Below are 21,839 nucleotides of genomic sequence, written 5' to 3'. Positions count from 1 at the left end.
CACTGGTCTACCACCTGGAAACTATTTCACTTCTGAGGTACACAGCACACAGCACAGTTCCTCTTCAAGCAGATGGGGCGACACAGCACACAGCAAAGTCCCCTTTCCTCTACTTTAGTGGAAACAAGAATCTGTAGGGGAGCCCCAGATCACACAGCAAGGGCAGCCCCCTCAGTCTCTTCAGCTGATCCACTTTGGTAGAGATTCCTCTTCACCTGGAAGCTTCCTAATCTCCCAACCTAGGATCTAAACCCTCAGGTTGCACCGGGGTCAGAAGTACACCGTCCCTCTGCACCCCCTTCCAGAGTTCTGCACCCTTCCACCTTGGAGCGGTACCCCTGGAAGCCAAAACCGGTCAGGACACTGATTACAGATGCCCTTCCCTCCAGGTCAGGCTGAACCTGAACCTGGCCTCCCCCCTCCTCTGGGAACAACCTCCAGAGGCCCCACAAATGGTCAAGCACTCTAGACGGTCAAATGCTCAGCGAGCCAGGACTTCTGCACCCTCCACTAGGAGTGGTACTGCCCAACACCAGGACCGCCGGAGTTCTGGTTACAGACACTCCCCGTCCTCTACACACAGAAAGATCCTCCTCAAATGACCTGTATGTACAGCCTAGGCCCCTGACCTGGCGCTCCCTTAGGGAACCCTCCAGGCCCTGAGATAGGGTTTCGGGCCAACGTGGGACACACCGTCCCACACTCACTCCGCCTCAACTGAGACAGGTCGTGAGCCCCTATACTCCTACAATCCTACTGGGACCTAGCTGGGCTACACATGAACCTCTTCCCCTACACAGGATCATCAGATACACAAGCCATTACTTTTAGAATCACTCCCTAATGCCTCTGCTAGACATCAAGCTCACCGCCAGACGTCCACCTTCTTATCCAGTGCCTCTGCAGGACCTCCTGCACACCACCAGAGGTACACTTCACGTGCGAGCTCCTTAAAAAAAAAACTCACACCAACTCCACCAGTTCAACACACCACTCATCCACACACTCCCCCTCCAGACTGGTGAGACAGTTCCTCACTGCCTCTGACTCTCAACCTGTACCCCTCTTACTGAGCACCAGGCACCATACTCTGGGAACTGGGAATGGGACTTCACGCACTGGACATATTTTAGCTGCTACCACTGGATCCTACCATACTGGGGAATCCAGACAAACACACTACACTCAGGGGATAACCACCCTCCCGAGCAAGCCATTCCTCCTCCACACTCCCTCTCTTCCATCTACCCACACAGGGACAGGAACAGGGATTGGGCGCTGGACCCAGCAAGGGATTCCTAATCTATGGGAACCTCCCCCTCTACTGGCGTCCACTCCCGCCCTATCATTCTCTCTCATCTGCCACTAAACATAGAGCGCAGGAACACCATCTGAAAATGACACTCTTGAGGAAAAACAAAATCCCAAACAATAATCCCAAACATGTGACTATCTAGACTGCAGAGTTTTGTAATGTAGCCAGTTGTCGCTGTGGCACTGCGCAACCAAAAGTCCTAATCCTCACCGCTGTCCAACAATGTTAGAACTGGCTATTTCTGGTAGGCTAGGGCTGACGCCAAAGCCAGGCAGACACCACCATTCTAGTCAGGGCAAGGGAGTCACACGCCAAGATAACCCCTGCTCACCCCCTTGGTAGCTTGGCACGAGCAGACAGGCTTATCCCGGAGGCCATGTGTAAAGCATTTGCGCCAGCACACAACAGCAACAACATCCTAGGCACAATCATGCCACATATATCATTACGCAGCATTCAATCTCACAAGTTCGCACCTACCAAACTCGACCCTGCACTCCCCACACATCAGGAACTACCATGGTCACACATATTCCCCATGCATTCCTATGGGAGGGCAGGTCACTCACCACACATACACAGGGAGCTCACACACTTTACACTGTACCACAGTGAAAAAGTGTGCAGAGGCCTAAAATCACCACCACCAGGTTCCAGAAACAGGCTAGAAAAAAGCAAAAAGTCTCGGGGTGAACCTGCCAAAAGGGCCGGGTCCAACAATTGGCATATTTGATTTACCAGTAAGTCCATAGTAAAGTGCACTAAGTGTGCCCAGGGCCTATAAATAAAAAGCTACTTGTGGGCCTGCAGCACTGGTTGTACCACCCCCATGAGTAGCACTGTAAACTTGTCTCAGACCTGCCAATGCAGTGTCTGTGGGCCCGATTCACAGAATGAACTTAAGACTAAATCCTATACTCACTTCTATTTGGTATTCACAGAATGCACTTAGTACTTTCGGGATTAACAGAATGAACTTACTACTTTCGGTATTCACAGAATAGGTTTAAGACTACTAACTTTACGTCCGCACTCGGGCCGGAAATTCCGGCCCGGAGGCGGAGTTTCCAGCCCGGAGGTGGAGCTTCCGGCTTAGGAGCGGAGCTTGTGGCCCGGAGGCGGAGCTTCCGGCCCAGAAGTGGAGCTTGCGGCCCAGAGGTGGAGATTTCAGCCATGGCTAAATCCCCACCTCCGAGCCGGAAGCTCCGTCTCCAAGCCGCAAGCTCCGCCTCCGGGCCGGAATCTCCACTTTCGGGCCGCAAGCTCCGCCCCCAAGCCAAAAGCCCCACCTCCAGGCTGGAAACTCCGCCTCCGGCCGGAATTCCCGGCCCGAGTGCGGACGTGAAGTTAGTAACCCTAAATCTATTCTGTGAATACCGAAAGTAGTAAGTTCACTCTGTGAATCCCGAAAGCAGTAAGCTCACTCTGTGAATCCCGAAAGTAGTAAGTGCATTCTGTGAATACCAAATAGTAGTAAGTTTAGGAGTTAGTCTTAAGTTCATTCAGTGAATCGGGCCCTGGGAGTGCAGTTTTAAACTGCCATGTCGACCTGGCAAGTGCACTTACTTGCCAGGCCCAAATGTCCCCTTTTACTACATGTAAAGCACCCCTAAGGTAGGCCCAAGGTAGCCCCAAGGGCAGGGGGCAGTGTATGTAAAAGGTAGGACATGTGCTGGTGTGTTTTGGCATAGTCATGATAGTGAAATACTGCCAATTTCGTTTTTCACTATTGCAAGGACTAGCTCTCCCATAAGCTATCATTGGAACTGCCTTGCAATATTTTACAAGTGTAATTTTCAATTGGGAACAGCTACAGATTTGGAGTTTGGGCTCTCTGAGTTCAGAATTTAATAACACATCTTTTACTAAAGGTGGTTTTTAAAATGTGAGTTTGAAAATGCCACTTTTAGAAATTGGGCTTTTTTTGTTTAACCATCCTGTGCATCTGCCTGTCTGTAGAATCAACATCTGGTTTAGACTGACAGGGGCCTGTTTGGGCATTCAATCTAGATAGTCATACAAAGGGAGTTGAGGTGTGCTCTGCATATCCCGATGGCCCATCACCATGCTTATGGGCTTTCCTGAGCTAGAGTGGTGGAAGGAGTTGTCACATACACCTGTGTAGGGCTGTGCCTGGCCTCTCACAATGCTACCTCCACACCCCTGGAGTGTGTCTGGAGCCAAGACCAAGCAGGACATGAACTTGTGCACTACAAAGAGAATCTTTTGAAGAATGAAAGCCAAAATAACACTTCTGGATCAAGAGGAGATTTTGCCAAGGAAAGGAGCTGAAGAGCTCTAAGGAGCAGTACTGCCCATTTGTTGTGTGCTGCTTTGATGTGTTGGCCTGCAGTTGCTGCTTCTGCTTTGGAGAGAAAAGGGGCTGGACTTTGCTGTATATCATGCTTGTGAAGCTTCTCAAAGGGCTTGTGTGAGCTTGCCTCCTGTTAAGAAGTCTCTGAGCAATCAAAGACTTCACTTGCAGCATCCCTGAACTCCACTGCTGGGAGTTCTAACCTGCCAAGTGGTGCTAATTCCAGCTCCAGGCCCTTGCAGGTTGTTGCTGCTTCAAACAGCTGCAAAATACCTCAAAACATTGACGCATCACCCTGACAGTGCCTGTATTTCTGATGCAGCACTACACGGTGCATTCAAAGAAATGACGCAAAAACAACAATTGATGGACAGAATGCAGACCAATGTCATACATTCACCCCAGTACAGAGATCTGGGCCTAAATCCATCGTTTTTTAGATCACCATGCCTTCCAGTTTGAACCCAGACATATGCAAATCAGTCTTGACCCTGTGCCCAATGGCAACAGTCCAGCCCGAACTGCCTGAGCTGATGAAGGGTAATACCCAGAAACCGGTCCCAGGATGCTTGTTTCTGGTCCAGGGAGGAACTGGCTTGGCAGTTCAGTCTGGACTGTTCCCATGAGGCACAGGGTCAAGACTGATTTGCATATGGCTGGGTCTAAACTGGGGTGGCATGTTAAGCAAAGGAACAACGGATTTAACCCAGATCTCTTCACTGGAGGGTGAATGTGTGATTTATTCAGCATTCCATCCAACATTTGTTTGCCTAGCACTTTTCACCCTAAGTTGGATGGGTATGCCCAGACATGGGTCTCTTGCTCACTGTGCCACTGGCTTCAAGCTAGCCTGGCTGATGGTGGGTAATACCCAGAAACCGGTCCCAGGATGCTTGTTTCCAGTTCAGGGAGAATCTGGCTTGGCAGTTTGGTCTGGACTGTTCCCATGAGGCACAGGGTCAAGACTGATTTGCATATGGCTGGGTCTTAACTGGGGCGGCATGGTGAGCAAAAGAATGATGGATTTAACCGAGATCTCTTGACTGAGGGTGAATGTATGATTTATTCGCGTAGCAAATAAAACGATGCAGCGCCAGCCCGCGGCTGAAGAAACCGACGCAGCCGGAGTTCAGTGGACTGTATGTCCGAAATGTGTGAGATCACTGCACTGACTCTGACGCAGGCCCTATCTATCTCCTAGATAAGGTTATCCAGGCTGCCGGTAATACCGTCTAGAGGAACGTTCTCAATGTTCTCAAGGACTCCATCTCCCACATACCCTCTCTTAGGGATACTTCACCATGGATACTTTTCTCTTTCTGAGTACTATCCAAGGGTGCATTTATCAACTCAACTGCAGAAACCATTAATACAGTATCTCTGGAAGGGGAAATAAAGCCAGTTTGTTTGTTTCCAGCCAGTGCTACAATTTCGCTACTTATCTGCTGTGGCTGTAATTGTGCATTAGCCATCCATAACAATGGAGAAGCAGTAGCAGCAAATTTTCAAGATGGAATGATGGCAATCAGTACTTGGATGGACCACAATTGTTTAAAGTTGAATTCGGAAAAGACTGAGGTCCTGATCTTTGGCCGGTTGACTCCATCTTGGTCTTCCACTTGGTGGCAGTTAGATCTGGGTTCTCCCCCAATCCCAGTAAAAAAGGTCAGAAATTTAGGGGTTCTATTTGATGAGAAGCTGTCGTTTATGAGTCACGCAAACGCAGTGGTCTCGTCATCCTTCTATACCCTCCGAATGATCAGGAAAACTTCTGCCGTTTCTCCCGCTTTATGCAGGCAAGACCCTTATGTGCACGTTAGTACTATCTAAAATGGATTACTGCAACGGACTATTGCTAAACGCTCAGGAGCGAGTCATGAGTAAGATGCAGTTAATCCAAAACGCCGCTGCTAGAATTCTGACCCGGACACCTAAATTTGCATCAATTTCCCCCATTGCTCGACAACTACACTGGCTTCCATTTCGAAGCCGTACAAAATTTAAGGCTCTGTGCATCACCTATAAGGCTATGAATAATATAGGGCTGCAATACCTGAAAAAAGCCTTATACACATACATGCCAACTAGAACTCTACGTTCTTCTTCAGCTCATCTACTGCCAGTCCCCCGCACGAAAAAGGCAAACTGGGGAGACAGACGCTTCACTGTCCTTTCCACATAAAAAAGAGCCCTTCACTGTTGACATTTCGTAAGCATCTAAAGACTTGGCTTTTTGATCAAGCTTAGGCTACCTTTCTCTCAGCACGGATCTCTCCTCAATAGCGCCGAGACAACTTAGGGTAGTTGTGCGCTCAATAAATTGCAAAAAAAAATTAAATAAATAAATTCTTAGATGCTTGCTTTTCAAACAGTTCAGGGAGAGTTTGAGTCCCCTATTTAATAGACTGCGCAGCTGCGCTTGCCTTCACTGAATGCTCACCCCCCTTCTTTTTGCTGCTACCTGCGGGAGACTGTTCAGTTACTTTCTCGCCTTCTCCCGTCTCTCCGAGCTCGCTGTCCTCCCCATTTTCGTCGACTTCACTCGGAGCAGGATTCGTCTTGGGTCTCACGCTTCCGGTGTTCAACTTCGGAGGCATACTGCTCCACGCACCACCACGCCCGTGAGCCACTTGCCAATGTACTCGCACAAAAACAGTCGGGAGCCACCACACCGGGGCTCCGAGCAGTCGGAAGAGCACAAGCCGAGAAACCATCCGGCAGGCCACGCCACGCCACACCATTGGCACTAAATGAGGTTGCTCCCTTATAGGATTTGACCGGGTCTCAAGATATTCTCGATAACTTTTATTCAATGTCTGACCATTCTTTGGGCTTGCTAGACCTGATAAAAAAAGACAGGCAAAAGGTTGTAACTTTTTTTGGTTTTATTTCTAAACGTGATACTATAGACCATGTTAAAAGAATCATTTCTCTTTTGGATTGGTCTCAAGCTACTAATTCTCCTGTTGCGGTTGCCCTGTTAGATGCGGAAAAAGCATTTGACAGGGCTTCCTGGAATTTTTTATGGTCTACTTTAGTATGGAAGGGATTTTCGGGGGAATTTATTAAAGCGATTGAGGCGGAGCATCTAGTGCATGAGGAGCTTAAAACCTTCACAGAAGCCCATAACATCTTGCACCCACAGCAATCGGGCTTCCGCTCCGGTCACTCCACCGAAACAGCTTTGATCGAGCTTGCTGATTCTATTAAATTCCTGCAGGATGAGGGCAAGCAAGCTGTCCTCATCCTGTTGGATCTCACAGCGGCATTCGACACCATCTCGCATGTTATTCTAATCAATCGAATGCGAGAGATTGGCGTGACAGACTCAGCCCTGGCCTGGATTTCATCATTCCTATCAAATAGGTCCCAGACTGTGGCACTAGGACCACACCTTTCTTGCGAAAAGCCAATTACATCTGGAGTGCCCCAGGGGTCCATATTGAGCCCCCTATTTTTTAATATCTACATGGCACCCCTCTTAGCTGTGATAGAATCACATGGGATCCTGGTCACGTCCTACGCTGACGACACTCAATTGGTCGTCACCATTGACAAACAGCGTACGGACGCAGAGCTCCGCTTTAAAAACTGCCTCTCTGATGTCTTTGAATGGCTAAACACTAATCATCTTAGATGCAATAGCGCAAAGACAGAGATCATCCCAATAGGCAAGAATCCTTCATTTTCCCCTAAAGATTGGTGGCCCACAGGATCCGAGGCCGCTCCTAGTGCAGTTACATCAGCTAGAAATCTGGGCGTACAATTTGACTCTTCCCTTACTTTTGACGACCACGTTAAGATCACTGCCGGTCGATGCTTCGGACTAATAAAATCCCTGAGGAAATTTTTTGATTTCCTCCCAATTGCAGCCAGAAAGTCAGTCGCGGTAGCCCTTTTACTTTCCCGACTTGACTACTGCAACGGCCTCATGGCCGGGGTGAAAAAATCTACCCTCAGGAAGTTGCAGAGCTTACAACATGCTGCAGCTCGACTGGTTCTACAACTCCCCAGAAGGTCATCTGCATCTGCAGCCCTGAATTCACTTCACTGGATGCCACTGCACAAAAGAATCTTTTTCAAACTGCTTCTTACAGTCCACAAAACCATGCAAAACACAGGACCCCGTTACTTTGTAAACCGCTTCAAGCGCTATAACCCTTTGCGCTGCTTGAGATCTTCTGGGACTAACCTTGTTCAAATTCCCAGATTTAAATATAAGACCAGAGGAGGAAAATCTTTTAATGTTCTGGCAGCTAAAGCCTGGAACACCTTACCCGCCGACCTTAGAGCCATTAACAATGAGAACAACTTCAGAAAACTTCTCAAGACATGGGTCTACAAACTACCAGACTCCTCTGTCCTGGCTGCCATTTAGCTTTATCTTTCATTCACCACACTTCCTCAGTTATTCCTCCGTAACTCGCCCAGCGCCATGATGCTCCCCTGGGAGCGAACGCTTGCGCTTTACAAATACCCATAAATATCAAAATATCAAATTATATATTAAACCGAAGGCGTCAATTCGTATTGCTGGGAATCTCTCGAAAAATGTAATAACACGGGGGACGAGGCAAAGATGCCCTTGTTCCCCCTTGCTATTTGCTTTATACATTGAACCTTTTTTAAATAAACTAGAAGGGGACGCAGGAATTATTCCAGTCCAGATACATCGGGTAGAGTATAAAGTGTTCGCTTATGCGGACGCCATTGCCATTGTAACATCGGACATTAAGGCCTCTTTGCCAAAAATAGTGGAAGCTGCCGCAAAATTTGGTGGGTATTCGGGCTATAAATTAAATATCTCTAAAACCCAGTTAATTCATTCAGACGCTGGACGCCCAAAGGATTTGAGTTTCGCATCCGAAGCCTTATATCTGGGTATTAAAATCTCTGCAAAAATCAAGGATATAGTGCGGTTAAACACAGACCCTATACTAGGCTCGGCAAATACAACTTTGGAAAGGCTGAACAATCTTCATTTATTGCTGTAAAGGCAGAGCAATGTTTTAAAAATGTTAATTTTTCCAAAATTTCTGTACCTATTTCGTACAATCCCTCTCCTCTTTCGCACATCTTTTTTTGTTAAGGCCGATAGAATGTGCTCCAGGTTTTTCTGGAGTTATCGTAGATCCAGGAGAGTGATAAAATGGTGCATATTACCTAGAGAGAGAGGGGGCTGGGGGATCCCCAGTTTCCGCTTGTATTACTGGGCTGCACTATTGAAATATATGGGTGTTTGGATTTTTCATGATGCTATAATAGAAGAAGCGGCTAGCCAGTCAATTTATGAGATGGTATTTGGTAAAGAGGCTAAGCAATGTCTAGTGCGAGAAATTGAGTCCAGCTATTATAAAAAGACGAAATTTAAAATTCTGTGGGCTGCTTTTGGAATTTGGATGTAAGTTAAAGTTAGATTAGGTTTGAGTTCAAACTTGAATTATTATACACCTCTTAATAGCTGTTCCTTATTACCGGATATCTTTAGGGATCAGGTGATGGCCAGTTGGTACTCAGCAGGGATACACATATAAGGAGATCTATTTCAGGGAAATCAGATAGCTTCTTTTCTTTTTTTGCAGCAGAAATATAATTTGGCTAGAATAGAATTTTTTAAATACCTTCAATTACGAAGCTTTTTGGATCAAAGAAAAACACAAAATCAAATAATTATCGATAAAGTTGGCATCATAGAAGCAATCAGAATAAGAGCTAACATTGGTCCAATCTATCAATTTCTGGTTAACAAGTTAGATGATGATCTGGATGCTTGGGAGGATAAATGGCAAAGAAAACTTGCAATTGATAGAATAGACTTGGTCAGAGTAATTGAATTATCGAGGAAAGTTATATTTAATGGCCAATTAAAAAGTCAACACTTTATGTCCCTATTTGATTTATATTATACTCCGGCAAAATTGGCAAAATGGAAATCTGCAAAAGGGGACAAATGTAATCAATGTGGTCTTATTGCAACAGATGCTATTCATATTTTTTTTGTGTCCTAAATTGAATCAATTTATTAGTGATGTTGAATATTTTTTGAATGTTAGTTTGGGGATACAGGTTCACTTATCAGCGGAAATGATTATTATGGGCCTCCAGACAAATCCAATCAGAAACAGGACGGCAGCAGAGGAGGGATTTTTATTTATTTGTATGTCAATTTTTCGTTTGTGTGTAACAACTCCATGGCTAGATGCAGAACCACCAGTATTTAATAACTGGCAATCTAGATTACTTTCCACATTTTATTTAGAGACTGCTGCGTATAAAGCAAAAGGAATTAGGAAAAAGCTATTTGGGCAGAAACTTTGGTCTCCTTTTGTTAATTGGTTATGAATTAATGTATTATTGAATTATTATTATATTTGGAATGATGCTGAAATTTATTTTGTAAATGAAGAGGCATGGTTGTTTGCGGACATAAATGACAATAAAATAAAATAAAAAATAAAAACAATACCTTTCTCAAAATAAATCTTTTTCGAATCTTTGGGTACTATTTAATTAATGTTATGCTCTTACTGTGTATTTATTATGGATCCCTCACATCTCTTTCAGCATTTCTCATTCAGAAAAATATTATTTAATCCATTCTTATTATATTCCACCCTTTTGGAATGATGTAGCCACGATGTTTTTATTATTCACTAATTTAAATGTTTTTTCTTGTTTCAGCTCTCTTTGTGTGGAATTAAATTATCCTCTGTATTAAACCAAAGTAAAATCTATATTGATGAATGTGCAACTTTCATTTTAGCTTCAATGTAGCCAATAAACATTTCCCTATGCATATCGAAACAACGTTATCGCTAATAGTCTTGAAATAAATCAATACATCTCAATATTGTGAATAGATGCATGGGTACTTCCAGAGAACCCTGTGGTTTAAAGCACAATTTGAACACTCTTAAGCTCAAAGTTCTGTAGAATTGATTCAATGGTTTTTCTGCCTGTATCTTGGACAGAGCTGAGTAGTTCCCCCTTGCCATGAGAGGATCTATGGTGTCTTTGTGTCAGTAACGTACTTCAGCGTAACCATCGTTCATATTCTAGACCAGAGTTCTTCAAACTGTAGGGCGCGCCCCCAAAGGGGGGCGCAACACCAACTCAGGGGGGGTGCGCACTCCACGCGAAAATCTTACCTTTGTTGTCTTTCACTAGAGAACTCTGGTAGAGGGGAGGGAGGGGAAATCATCGGGCTGACCAGCCCATGCTTCTGTCTGTTAATCACCTTCCCAGGAGGAGGTTAATTGTTCGAGCTGAAGCTTCAGCTGCAGTGGGAGGCGAGAAGTCTCCTCTGCTAAAACTGAAAGCAAAGGAAGAGACAGTCCTGTTCCTTTGCCTTTGGTTTAAGAGGAGACTCCTTGCCTCCCACTGCAGCTGAAGCATTTCAGTTCAAGCCCTGCCCGGTTCAAAATTTGTTATCAATCAAGCCTCATGTCTGCGCCGCCTCACAGGCTTTCAGATTATTATCCGAACAGGGCCCTGGCTTCAGCCTCCACGCTGATCTGGTGATGTCTAGCCTTCCGTGTAAAAGCTGGCAAGGCACCCCAGTCACTACTATGCACTAGTAGTGTAGACATTACAGGCGAAAACTGGCCACTTTGTTTTTACCGGGCTGCCTTACTAAGGCTGCCCCTGCTTTTAAACTTGAGTGGTGTTGGCAGGATGTTTTTCCCCTTACTGTTGCAATTACCAAAGGGCCTCCTGGCAGTTGATGGAACGCTCCCTCCAGCCCTCAAACACAATTTCGGTCCCAGGCTGCCGGTGTGACTCAGAGAGCAGATTGTCGTCCACGGAGGCCAGTCCACTCTGCATCAAAACCAGCAGAGTGGCTACTGTGACTGGCAGTGGAAGTTCTCTATGAGTGCTAAACGATTGCTTAAGAAAACCTAGCACCCTAAATGAAGGCAATCCACAACACCCACGCTGCGCCAAGCTTACATTTTAGATGGTTTACTCTATATTGTATTCCTGAAGACCATTCTATTTCATTTTACCAACTGTTTCTGTAGAGTTTTACAACAGTTAGACATGATGTGCTTATCGATACATTCAGAGACATGTTGAGAGAGAAAGAATGAAAGTGTACAAAATGAGAAAATGCAGAAGACAGTATGAAGGAAAAAAACGTGATAGATTGAAGCCCTCCGAAGACTGCTTCTGTTCCACACACCTTAGTAATGCTTAAATCATAGTCTAACATTTTTAGAATTCCATCATTTTGAACTCTAATTCACAACAAAATATGTATTAATTACTCAGTCACCTCGTACTACCAACAAGCATAAGTTACACCAACAGGACAGGCATGTTTTAGGGTATGTTGGTTATTGTGTTGTATATCTGGCTATAGTAATTGTTCTCTGGGGTGGGAGAGATGCAGGAGGGATAGGGTTGTGAGGGTAGTTTCAATAACAAGCTGACCAATGCTATAAAATGTGCTTTTTAGGCTAGTGCATGGTCATGAATGATTAGATCATCTTCTGAGCAGTAAGTGCATGCCTGTCCTTGGTTACTGAGAACTGCAGTCACGCAGTGTGTTTCAGATTAGCATTGTTCCATTTCTGGTGCTTTCTAGCAGTTGTAAGATCTTCTTAGAGTTTATTGTTGCTCAAATGGATGTAATTTCTGATATTTATATGTTTCTCCCATCTTCATTGCTAGATTTTTGCTCCCGAGAAAGTGTCACTCTCAGTCGTTGAAATGTCACTCATAATTAAACTCAAATTATGAAAATGTCACACATAGCAATCTGAAACCATGGCAGCTATGTGCTCTACCAATTTAACCCCGTCCTGGGAGGCTTAGCTCTTTGCAGAAAGTGTGACAACGTTTCTTTTAAAAGTACACAGGCAGGCGCACAACGCCCAGAGGGCCAAAAGGGCTTCAAGTTGTGTTGTTTAAACAGCCTATAAATTGCTGGTCCTGTCACTAAATATGGTTATAAATAAAGAAGTATGTCTCCATTTGTAATATGACTTTTTTGCCTTTGTTCCCTTTGATCATCAATCATGGATCATTCAGGAAACCATAGAACACAAGAAAAAGTGCTTTCTATTTATATTTGAGGTTCAAAGTATGCACAGACAAGTGCTGGCAATGCATCTTTAGGTGACTGCTCATTTTTGTACCTCCTGGGACATCAAAATAATGAGCTGGCAACCTTATAAAACTGGAAGTTTATTGCAAGATCAGCACATTTATTTCATCCACCCTGATACCTGGTTAATGCCATTATAACAAAAGTTTAACTTTTATCTGAAACCCTACGCCGCCGTCCACAACATGCTGAGTTACTTCAAGTGTCTGGGAATGCATCCTGCATTCAGACAACTCGCTCCTCATTCTCGCCCTTCACTTTCACGCTCACCCTGCACACACAGAGATCACAACGCCCTCACACTAATCCCGGTGCAGTCACACTATTCCCGGTGCACTCACACTATTCACTATTGTTAATGCTTTCTAAAGAAGAATTGTTTCTCGTGACTGAGCTAGGGAGTGCTTGAAAAATCTGATAACACTATCTCCCTTATAGTCACCGTTTTGGCTGAAAATGTCTGCAGAGTATTCAGCTTTGAGAAAAACTGCTATCAAAACTCTAATGCCTTTCAGCTCGTCCTATTTATGTGAGAATGGGTTCTCAGCACTTGCGGTATTAAAGACTGAGTACCGTTTAAGACTAGATGTGGAGCACAACCTGAGGATGGCAGTAGCAAAAATCCATCCACAGATTGACCGTCTGTGGTGAAAAACATGCACACCCGTCACATTTATGTGGTGGTGTTATTATTAATTTGTCATGTGTGGAAAAAAGAATCCTAGTAAAAACAATTTGCACACATTTTATCTTGGAAAATTGTGTTTTGAACTGTATAATAAGCCTCTGTCATTTCACCACAGCCACTCACAAACCTGTAGTTTACTAAACATTCTTGTTGTGTAAAACATTATTTGACGGTTATGGCTCGTGATATGCGTGTGGCAGTCGATTATGTAGTGTCCCACATTCCAGAAATTTTTTCAGGTGGTGGGGGGGCCCAGCATCTAAAAAATTCAGCTGGGGGGCTCAACCTACAAAAGTTTGAAGACCTCTGTTCTAGACCCACATTTAAAACAGAATTAACATGTATTAAACAATTATTTAGCCTTTTAGGCCAACATATATTGCTTTTGTTTTTTTAATTTTCTGTGAACGATTCATGTTATTGTGTTATTTTTTAAAGTACATGGATGAACTAAAATTGTTCATAGTGGTTAATAAGTCTTTGATGACCATTGACCTTATTAGAGAGAGGCATCAGCCTTCTTCGACTACAGCAAAGGGGACAATAGCATATTCTGTATTTTGGGTATGTACAGACCAGCACCCACATAATTTTTCATTTGATTTGGTGATTCATAAATTAAAGAGTGGGGGTGCAGAGGACACGTGAGCTACCACCTTGATATCTTGAATAAGTCTGTTGGCCCAAATCTTATCACCACTCCAAGTTGAGAATGGATCTTAATTAAATGGTAAGTTAAAGACTGGTCTAGTCTGTTATCTATTAAGGTGGACCGTAGTAATTAAAGGTTGACATGAATGAAGGCTGATGTCAAATTCTTAAATCACAAATTACCAGGGCTTGGCATCACAAGCTTGTTGAACTATAAATTCTGGTTCCAGTATGCTTAGTCAAAAGCTGTATTGTAGATTGGAGAATGTTGCTTCTCATCTGCACTGTTTTGCTTCCCCGGGAATTTGACTGTTGAATCTAGAACGCATTTAGTTCTACAACATCACAAACGATTATCAAATGAGCCCTTAGCACGTGGTCTGGTTTTCTGTGCCCACCAGCCTCTAGCATATGTCATTTAAGGGCCAATGATGAAGGGGTCACAAACACTGGATGCAAATTACACACTTGTAAATTTGTGACAGTGAAAGGTAAGCTTTTAGTTATAAGTTGAGCAACTTGGAAAGGGAATTAACACATTTTATTATGTAGACCAAAGTGTGCCCAACAGGGCATGTCCACCATTTGCTCCCACAATTTAAGCAGATTTCACCTGCTGCAAACCGTGGGTGCAAAAACTCTTGATTTAGACTATATTGCAACCAAATTGTGAAATTGCTTCGGGCACAAACAAGAGCTTGTGCCCAAAACAGGATGTGTGGCCCTATCATAATCAGGGCCAGCTCTCTAGGAGCTTGCAGTATCTGAGCACTCTCTGAGGCTTTAGGATAAACACTTCAATAGTATGAATATCTATACTGATTATCTTTATGTGGAAGGTCTTAGGGTCTAAACATCCACTAAGTTTACTCCTATCATTAGTCAAAACAACTGTTTGTGAAGGGGTCGTAGAGTACTATGGCACTGGTAATTAAGATATATGAGAGAGATTAGAGAGAATTTATAACAGTTTCCAAACACTGATTACATTTTTTGCTATTGCAACTCTTAGGGATGTTATGTTTTGTCAGAACTATAAGAAATATGGATTTCTTTGGTACAAAAATCCTATTTAAAGAGACATGGACACTTTGTTTGATATTCTCGATAGGTGGATATCAGAGAATACTTGTTGCTGAGCTTCAATACCGCAACAATTTTTGTCACTTTTAAAACTATGCCATTACATTCTACTCTGTTACTTGAGCCCTGAGGAAGTGCCGATTGCCCAATATACTCGCCATCAGTAGGTCGAAACATGTTGGAAAAATGCAACTACAAAAAGGCTATTTGGCAGTTCTGATGAATCAACAAAGTGGATTTGAAGTTCCAACTGGTACAATGGCAATCTTATATTGGATTCTGAAACTAGAATGACCTTTACAGACTAAAATGTGAATAGGCTCTCATGGACAATTTTCATCAATAAATGTTGAGTGAATTTGAGCAATAAGTGGAGTGGTGTGCAGGACATAAAAAGAAAGCCTATTGATAACAAATTCATGTTCATTAATTTGATATTTTGGGAAACTAAATACCGTCACATGAAAAATGGGACCCTCTCTATGTTTAGATTAATGACCAGGGGAAAGAGAGAAAATCGACAATATGAGCATACAAAAATCCCCCCTTGGCCAGTTCCTACTTACACAACTTGTATCATCAAGCAATTTTATTCACCTTCTTAATAGCATAGGTAAGGCAACGACAACAATTTCATTTTATATATTTTGTTTATTTTTCTTTTTTTTAAAAGTGTATCAAAAGATATATATATATATATATTTTTTTAATATATTTTCCTTTTTTAAATCATTTTTTGTATATACATCAAGTTCATAAATATCATTCTCAATTCAGTTCAATTTAAAATTGAAGTACACAGTACCATGATCTTCACAGAGTTGTTAGAATTTCAATCATTTATATAAAGCAAAAACAATATATCCCTGCCATTCACACATCACCCAACAATCACACTGACACATTCATACATTCTCCACATTTGACAAGACACAAATGACATCTGTGTCACTTTAACCTTAGAATCAGCCTTTTGCTAGGATTGGAATAAATGTGGAGAATGTATGAATGTGTCAGTGTGATTGTTGGGTGATGTGTGAATGGCAGGGATATATTGTTTTTGCTTTATATAAATGATTGAAATTCTAACAACTCTGTGAAGATCATGGTACTGTGTACTTCAATTTTAAATTGAACTGAATTGAGAATGATATTTATGAACTTGATGTATATACAAAAAATGATTTAAAAAAGGAAAATATATAATAAAAAAAATTAAAAAAATATATATATATATATCTTTTGATATACTTTAAAAAAAGAAAAATAAACAAAATATATAAAATGAAATTTTTGTTGTTGCCTTACCTATGCTATTAAGAAGGTGAATAAAATTGCTTGATGATACAAGTTGTGTAAGTAGGAACTGGGAAACTAAATACCTGCATCTAACTTACACCCATTATTTAGTCATGGGTATGGTTATAGTTGAATAACGGACCGAGGTGCGCGCTGTGGTTTTTCTTGTTGCCAGTCCATTGTAATTGCAAAATGACCCTCAGTTCACTCAAGAAACATGTGAATGTGCGTAGAACTGAGGGCTCAGTGCACCAGAGCGTAGTGCACAAGTATGCTGTTTTGAAGAGTGCTGTGTACCAGGGTGCAATGAACATGAGTACTGAATTAGAAAGTGCAATGTATCAGCAGAGGCGAAGCTTCAGGGGGGGGGGGGTGTTTTGGGTGTGACACCCATTCCCCCGATTAACGCATCCATGGCTTGAGAGTTGGGTCTGGGGGCCCTGGGCCGTGTTTTCTATTCCTTTGTTGGTTTTTCTCATTGTCTTCCTTTGACTGAAAGGTTTTAATTTGTTTTATTTTTCTTAAAGGATCTTAAACAGAGACCGTTCTAATAAGTATTGAACCTGTTCCTCATGCAAAGAGTGTAACCCAAACCTTGGTCATCCCTCCACCCTTCGGCATTCTGCTATTCAGTTGAGAAATGTCCTATTCACCCACCCTAATCTCACAGACTAAGCTACACACTACTGTGTACCAGAGCGTACAGTTTATTGCTGTGCGCTAATGTATAAAGCTGTATATTGCTGTGTAGTAAGTTGTGCCACAGCTATGGCTGTAGTGCATAACCAGTGTATGACCAATAATAGATAGGAATGTAGTCATGAGTATACCTGTATATGTGGTGCTGGTGTGCACTTATTTTACTGCCCTTTCTGGACTGCCCTTTGCTTCACCAGTCATTCAGATTATTCATCTGAAAACAGAGGTAAGACTGTATACATCCACCGTATGAGGCAGAAGTATCCTTGTGATGTTTTGCTTGTACGTACTACCTTGCATTGACTCCTAGTCTGGATTATCTTCTTTGCGAGATAACATTAAATTGTGTTTACTTGTTGTGCAAGAAAAGGAGGTCATTGGTGTTTTGGATTAACTGTCTGCCCGGATGAATGTAGGTTTGCGACTGCTAGAAGGAAGATGTTCACATTTCCTTTACAAGCATAAGTCACTGCAGCTTCATCAATGCTACCCGGTCACTTTAAGAAGCGTGGGCAGTGATTGCTTCATTCATTCCAGACTCGAGGACCTCTGACTGCAAAAGGAGCATCCTGGAGTGGGAGTGGGAGTGCCTGAGAAGCAAAGTAGGACAGCAGAAGCCTTTGTGCAGGAGTGGAGAATTCGGATAGAGACTAGAGAAGCTCTTAGAGGGAAGTTTATTTCATGAAGCTTATGTTTGCTCCAAAAGACTTTGGAGAACCAAGGAGATACCATCCTTGACTTCCAGCCAGTTCTTGGAGTGTAGATTTATGGAGCTGGGATGGGATCACGGGACTACAGGCCAGATGAGGCAGACATAGTTAATTGCAAGGTCATAGGTTGCATACATATCATGAATGTGGCATGAGGCATTATGACGAAAGAGGCACCTTTCCATAATCAGGTATGCATATGCACGAGTTGAGTTACGGTAGGAAAGAAAACAAGTGGAATTTCCGCTCTAAGGGGGCGATTACGATCGTCTGCCCGCCATCGCAGATGCAAAAGGGACCGCCGGCCATAGGTACGGCTGTCCCGCCATACGAATTAGGTTGCGCCCATCACACTGGGGGGCGCATCCTGTATTTTAACATAGAGGCGGGTAGCAGCACCCGCCAGAATGTTAAAAACATGTTATGCTTTTGCATGTACAACGTGACAGGCACCGTGGAGTGCCTGCCACCTTGTACATGTACATGCAAATGCAGTGGGGTATCATAGGTACCCCCCATGTGCAGCACGCACCCTCAACCCTCTGGGGGGCCCGCAACGGGCCCCCAAAGGCATTCACTGCCTGTCTTTTTGCAGCGGCATAGCCGCCAAAAAAGACAGGCATCCTAATGCCCACGGCGGTGCCTGCACAGCACCGCCGCCATAGCCCCATTGTGCCTGGTCCCGCAAGGCGGGCGGAAAAGGCCCGCCTTGCGGGACCACGGCGGACGGCCGTGGTACTTTCCCATTCCCACCGCCATCCTAATTTGTCGGTGGGAATATTCTGAGTGATTGCGGGAAGTTCGCCACCGCTTGGCCGGCGGTCCTCACCCAACGGTGGCGGACTTCCCGCCATCGTAATCGGCCCCTAAAATCTAATAATTGCCACTAATTGTAATATAAACACTTAAACCTTTGCCTGCTTCACAAAGATGGAGCCCGGTTATTCACAGGGAACAGGGGAATGTAGCAGTCCTGCAAAGGAAAAACGTGCAGCACTAAGTACTAATAACAATAAACAGTAATGCGCTTCATTTATCGAAGATCTGATATCCTTCATTTATATTATGTAAATGTACACTCTTCAAGTGAGTTTTATATATGTGGCAGAACTGGGACATATTTTGGGGAGACAATAACGTTTTGTAACCATACTTTTATATAAAAGCAGTACTACAGAACACAAGTGTTAGCCCTGACATTTATGGCCCCACCATGTTGGGTGGGTCCAGGTGTGACAGAGGCCCTAAAGAGCTTCTGATGGAAGCCACTAGCACTTGCTTTGCAGGGGACTGGGGCAGGGGAGAGGACTGGAGTGGGTGGTGGGGAGTTGGTGAGAGCCAGCAAGGGGGCTCTTCAGTTATTTGTGTCTCCCTCCCCTGGATGGAACAGGGAGAATAATTAGTCTCTGCTGATCTCCTTTGCCTGCCATAAATCAGTTGGGACAATCAACAGAGAGATATTGTGGCATTAGCTGACTATACCTGGGAAACCAGGTCTGAGTCCCAGCGTCAGCTCAACATCCTGTGATTCTGGGTAAATTACTTAAATTACAGGAGCCAAAAAAATTAATTTGACTCTCTGTAATGTTGTTTGGTGCTAATGCAAGCCTTCAATGACTCTGGGCTAATTTTGTGCTATATAAAACTGCAAGTAAAGTGACACTCTTTTTTATTTGCATTTTCACACTAGCATCTTTCCCGTTATTGGAACTTACTTGAGACGTTAGCAGTAAAAAAACAACAACAAAAACAAATAGACCTTTCATCATTCTCTGATCATTGGAGGACCTCTCTGTAGTATTATAAAAAATAAATATCTAAAAGCCCAGGACAAGTGTAAAAAGGCAGTCTGGGTCTATGCCATTAAAGCAAATGATGGCCAACACTTAGCTCCTTGATCGTAAAATGTTGCGATCTGCGAACATGGGCCACTTTTTTGGGGCTGGCCGGGCCTAATTGTGGTCCCAATCCAACCCTGGTATGGTTTGAACAAAATGCTTTGACTTGGGATACTATGACTGGGCTGCTATGTGTTTCAGTGAGAGCATGGTCGGTTGGGTTTTATGAACATGTGTGCGTATTAATGGGCATGGGTAAATGAGAGCCTGTGTGGTATGTACTTATGGCACAGGACATACCTTTTGCCATTTTTGGCACAGTAACATGCACAATACAAAAATTCTATGATTTTTTTAAATCGGAGAAATTCAAAGTGCAAAACAATTATCTGCAAACATGTTCATAACATGGAATCATTTTCTGCCCTTTAAATTTCACCCATTTAAATAAATGACTCTTCTGCCACTAGGAGCAAGATGCATACTGTCTGTAAAAGCGACACTTTGAGATGGGAAAAAATGCATCTGAAGAGTTAACTTTATGTTCATATGGATTCCATGAAACTCATTATTTAAATGTTCTCCTATTTCAATGTGTTGCATTTGCAAACAGTAGGCATTTTGCTCCCAGTGGTCTGTAAACTTTAAAAGTGAAGAACCATGCTTCATAAAACATTAAGAGTAATTGGCTTGGTTGAATGCGCAAAACAAATTGATGCCTAATGTTTAATAGAAATATTTTTCTTCAATTTAAATGTTTCCAATTTAAAATAATGACTTTATTTCTCAGTTATAAATATTGAAGTGTCTTGTGTCCAGAGGGAGCAAGAGGCTTGCTGTTTGTTAATGTGACATTTTGAAATGGTAGAAAATTCAAACAGAGAGTTAACTTCATCATGAACTTAATGTTTCATTTACAATTTCTTACATTCAAAAGCATTTAGAAACATAATTTTGTTCCCATGTTCCAGTATTTACTTAACAGGGACTTTTATTTAAGAGTTAAATTCCTCAATGATTCAGTTCTTCACCTCTGATCCCCACCATGAGTCATATATCCGAGTCCAGCACTGTTCATTATCAGGCTGTGCTATCCCCAGTGTGATGTAATAATATAAAATAAAAACAACCATCCCTTAATTTTAGATGGAAAACTACCTGGTGTTTATTTAAAAATGAACTCAATGATGTAAGCTCTTCTGAAGGTTTCTGTGAGCCCACGATCGACCTGTTCCACAGGCTTTCAGATTTCCTTCCATCCAGGAACTCTAAATGTTTGCTACGGGACACAGGGTCTTCTCTGATTGCTGAACATGATGGAGGAGAGCAGTCGCTTACTGTGGAGATTTCAATCTACTTTCCCTCTTTACTATTTTAATTGCAGCAAACCGAGAAACAGCTTTTGTCCATGCCATCAGCTCTGCAGGAGTGATGTACACTCTGACCCGGAACTGCAGCTTGGGGGACTTCGAGAACTGTGGGTGCGACGACTCTAGAAATGGACAGCTGGGTAAGTAGAATGATTGTGCCAGGAACTCAGATTTATTTGCGGGTTACCAATATTATCGTGGCAAAATGTAAATATCACATGATAACCTATTTATAGCCTTGGATAACATTGATGTACCTGCTACTAGAGCATGGAAGTGTATAACGAAGGACATAAGGCTCTGTGATCCAATAGGGAACGGTCCATCCTCTTCCAAACTGAACTGGATGTGTGTAATCCAGAGACAGGTGATTGGAAAGCTTTACACAAATTAAGGAATCCCTTGGTCAAAATGGTACTGATGCCTCTAAGCCCCTTATATAAATGCTTTGTAGGTTGTTGATTTGCTGGTTGTCTACGGCACTTTCAAGGATTATAGTTGGGTTTGTATCTAGAGTTTTAGACAATGATTACCTAAACCTTATGAAAGTGAACATTCAATGAAGTTATAGACACCTGACAACACGTGTGTTTAAACAAGGGTAGTTGAATTAAATATCAATGCCAGAAAAGGCTGCAGTGGTCTACTATTAGGGCAACTATTCAGATCACTCTGAATTTTAAATGCCATATTGTTTAGAGTACAACTGTGTGTAGAAATATTCAGTTTCTTGAGATTATCCTGCCATAGGTTCTGTATTCAT

General features: G+C 43.0%; 1 protein-coding gene across 1 annotated transcript in view; it reads left to right on the top strand.

Moving 5' to 3' along the window:
- WNT8B (Wnt family member 8B) overlaps positions 1-21,839 on the top strand; it is a 210,623-nt gene that overhangs the window by 128,973 nt on the left and 59,811 nt on the right. Inside the window, exon 3 of the mRNA XM_086919501.1 lies at positions 21,091-21,216. Coding sequence (XP_086775627.1) covers positions 21,091-21,216 — 126 coding nt within the window. The remainder of the gene's footprint in view (positions 1-21,090; positions 21,217-21,839) is intronic.

Source organism: Lissotriton vulgaris, chromosome 5, assembly GCF_964263255.1.
Source record: "Lissotriton vulgaris chromosome 5, aLisVul1.2, whole genome shotgun sequence".
Classification (NCBI taxonomy): domain Eukaryota; kingdom Metazoa; phylum Chordata; class Amphibia; order Caudata; family Salamandridae; genus Lissotriton; species Lissotriton vulgaris.
The sequence above is the reverse complement of the archived record's forward strand: the minus strand, read 5'-3'. Positions and strand labels throughout refer to the sequence as shown.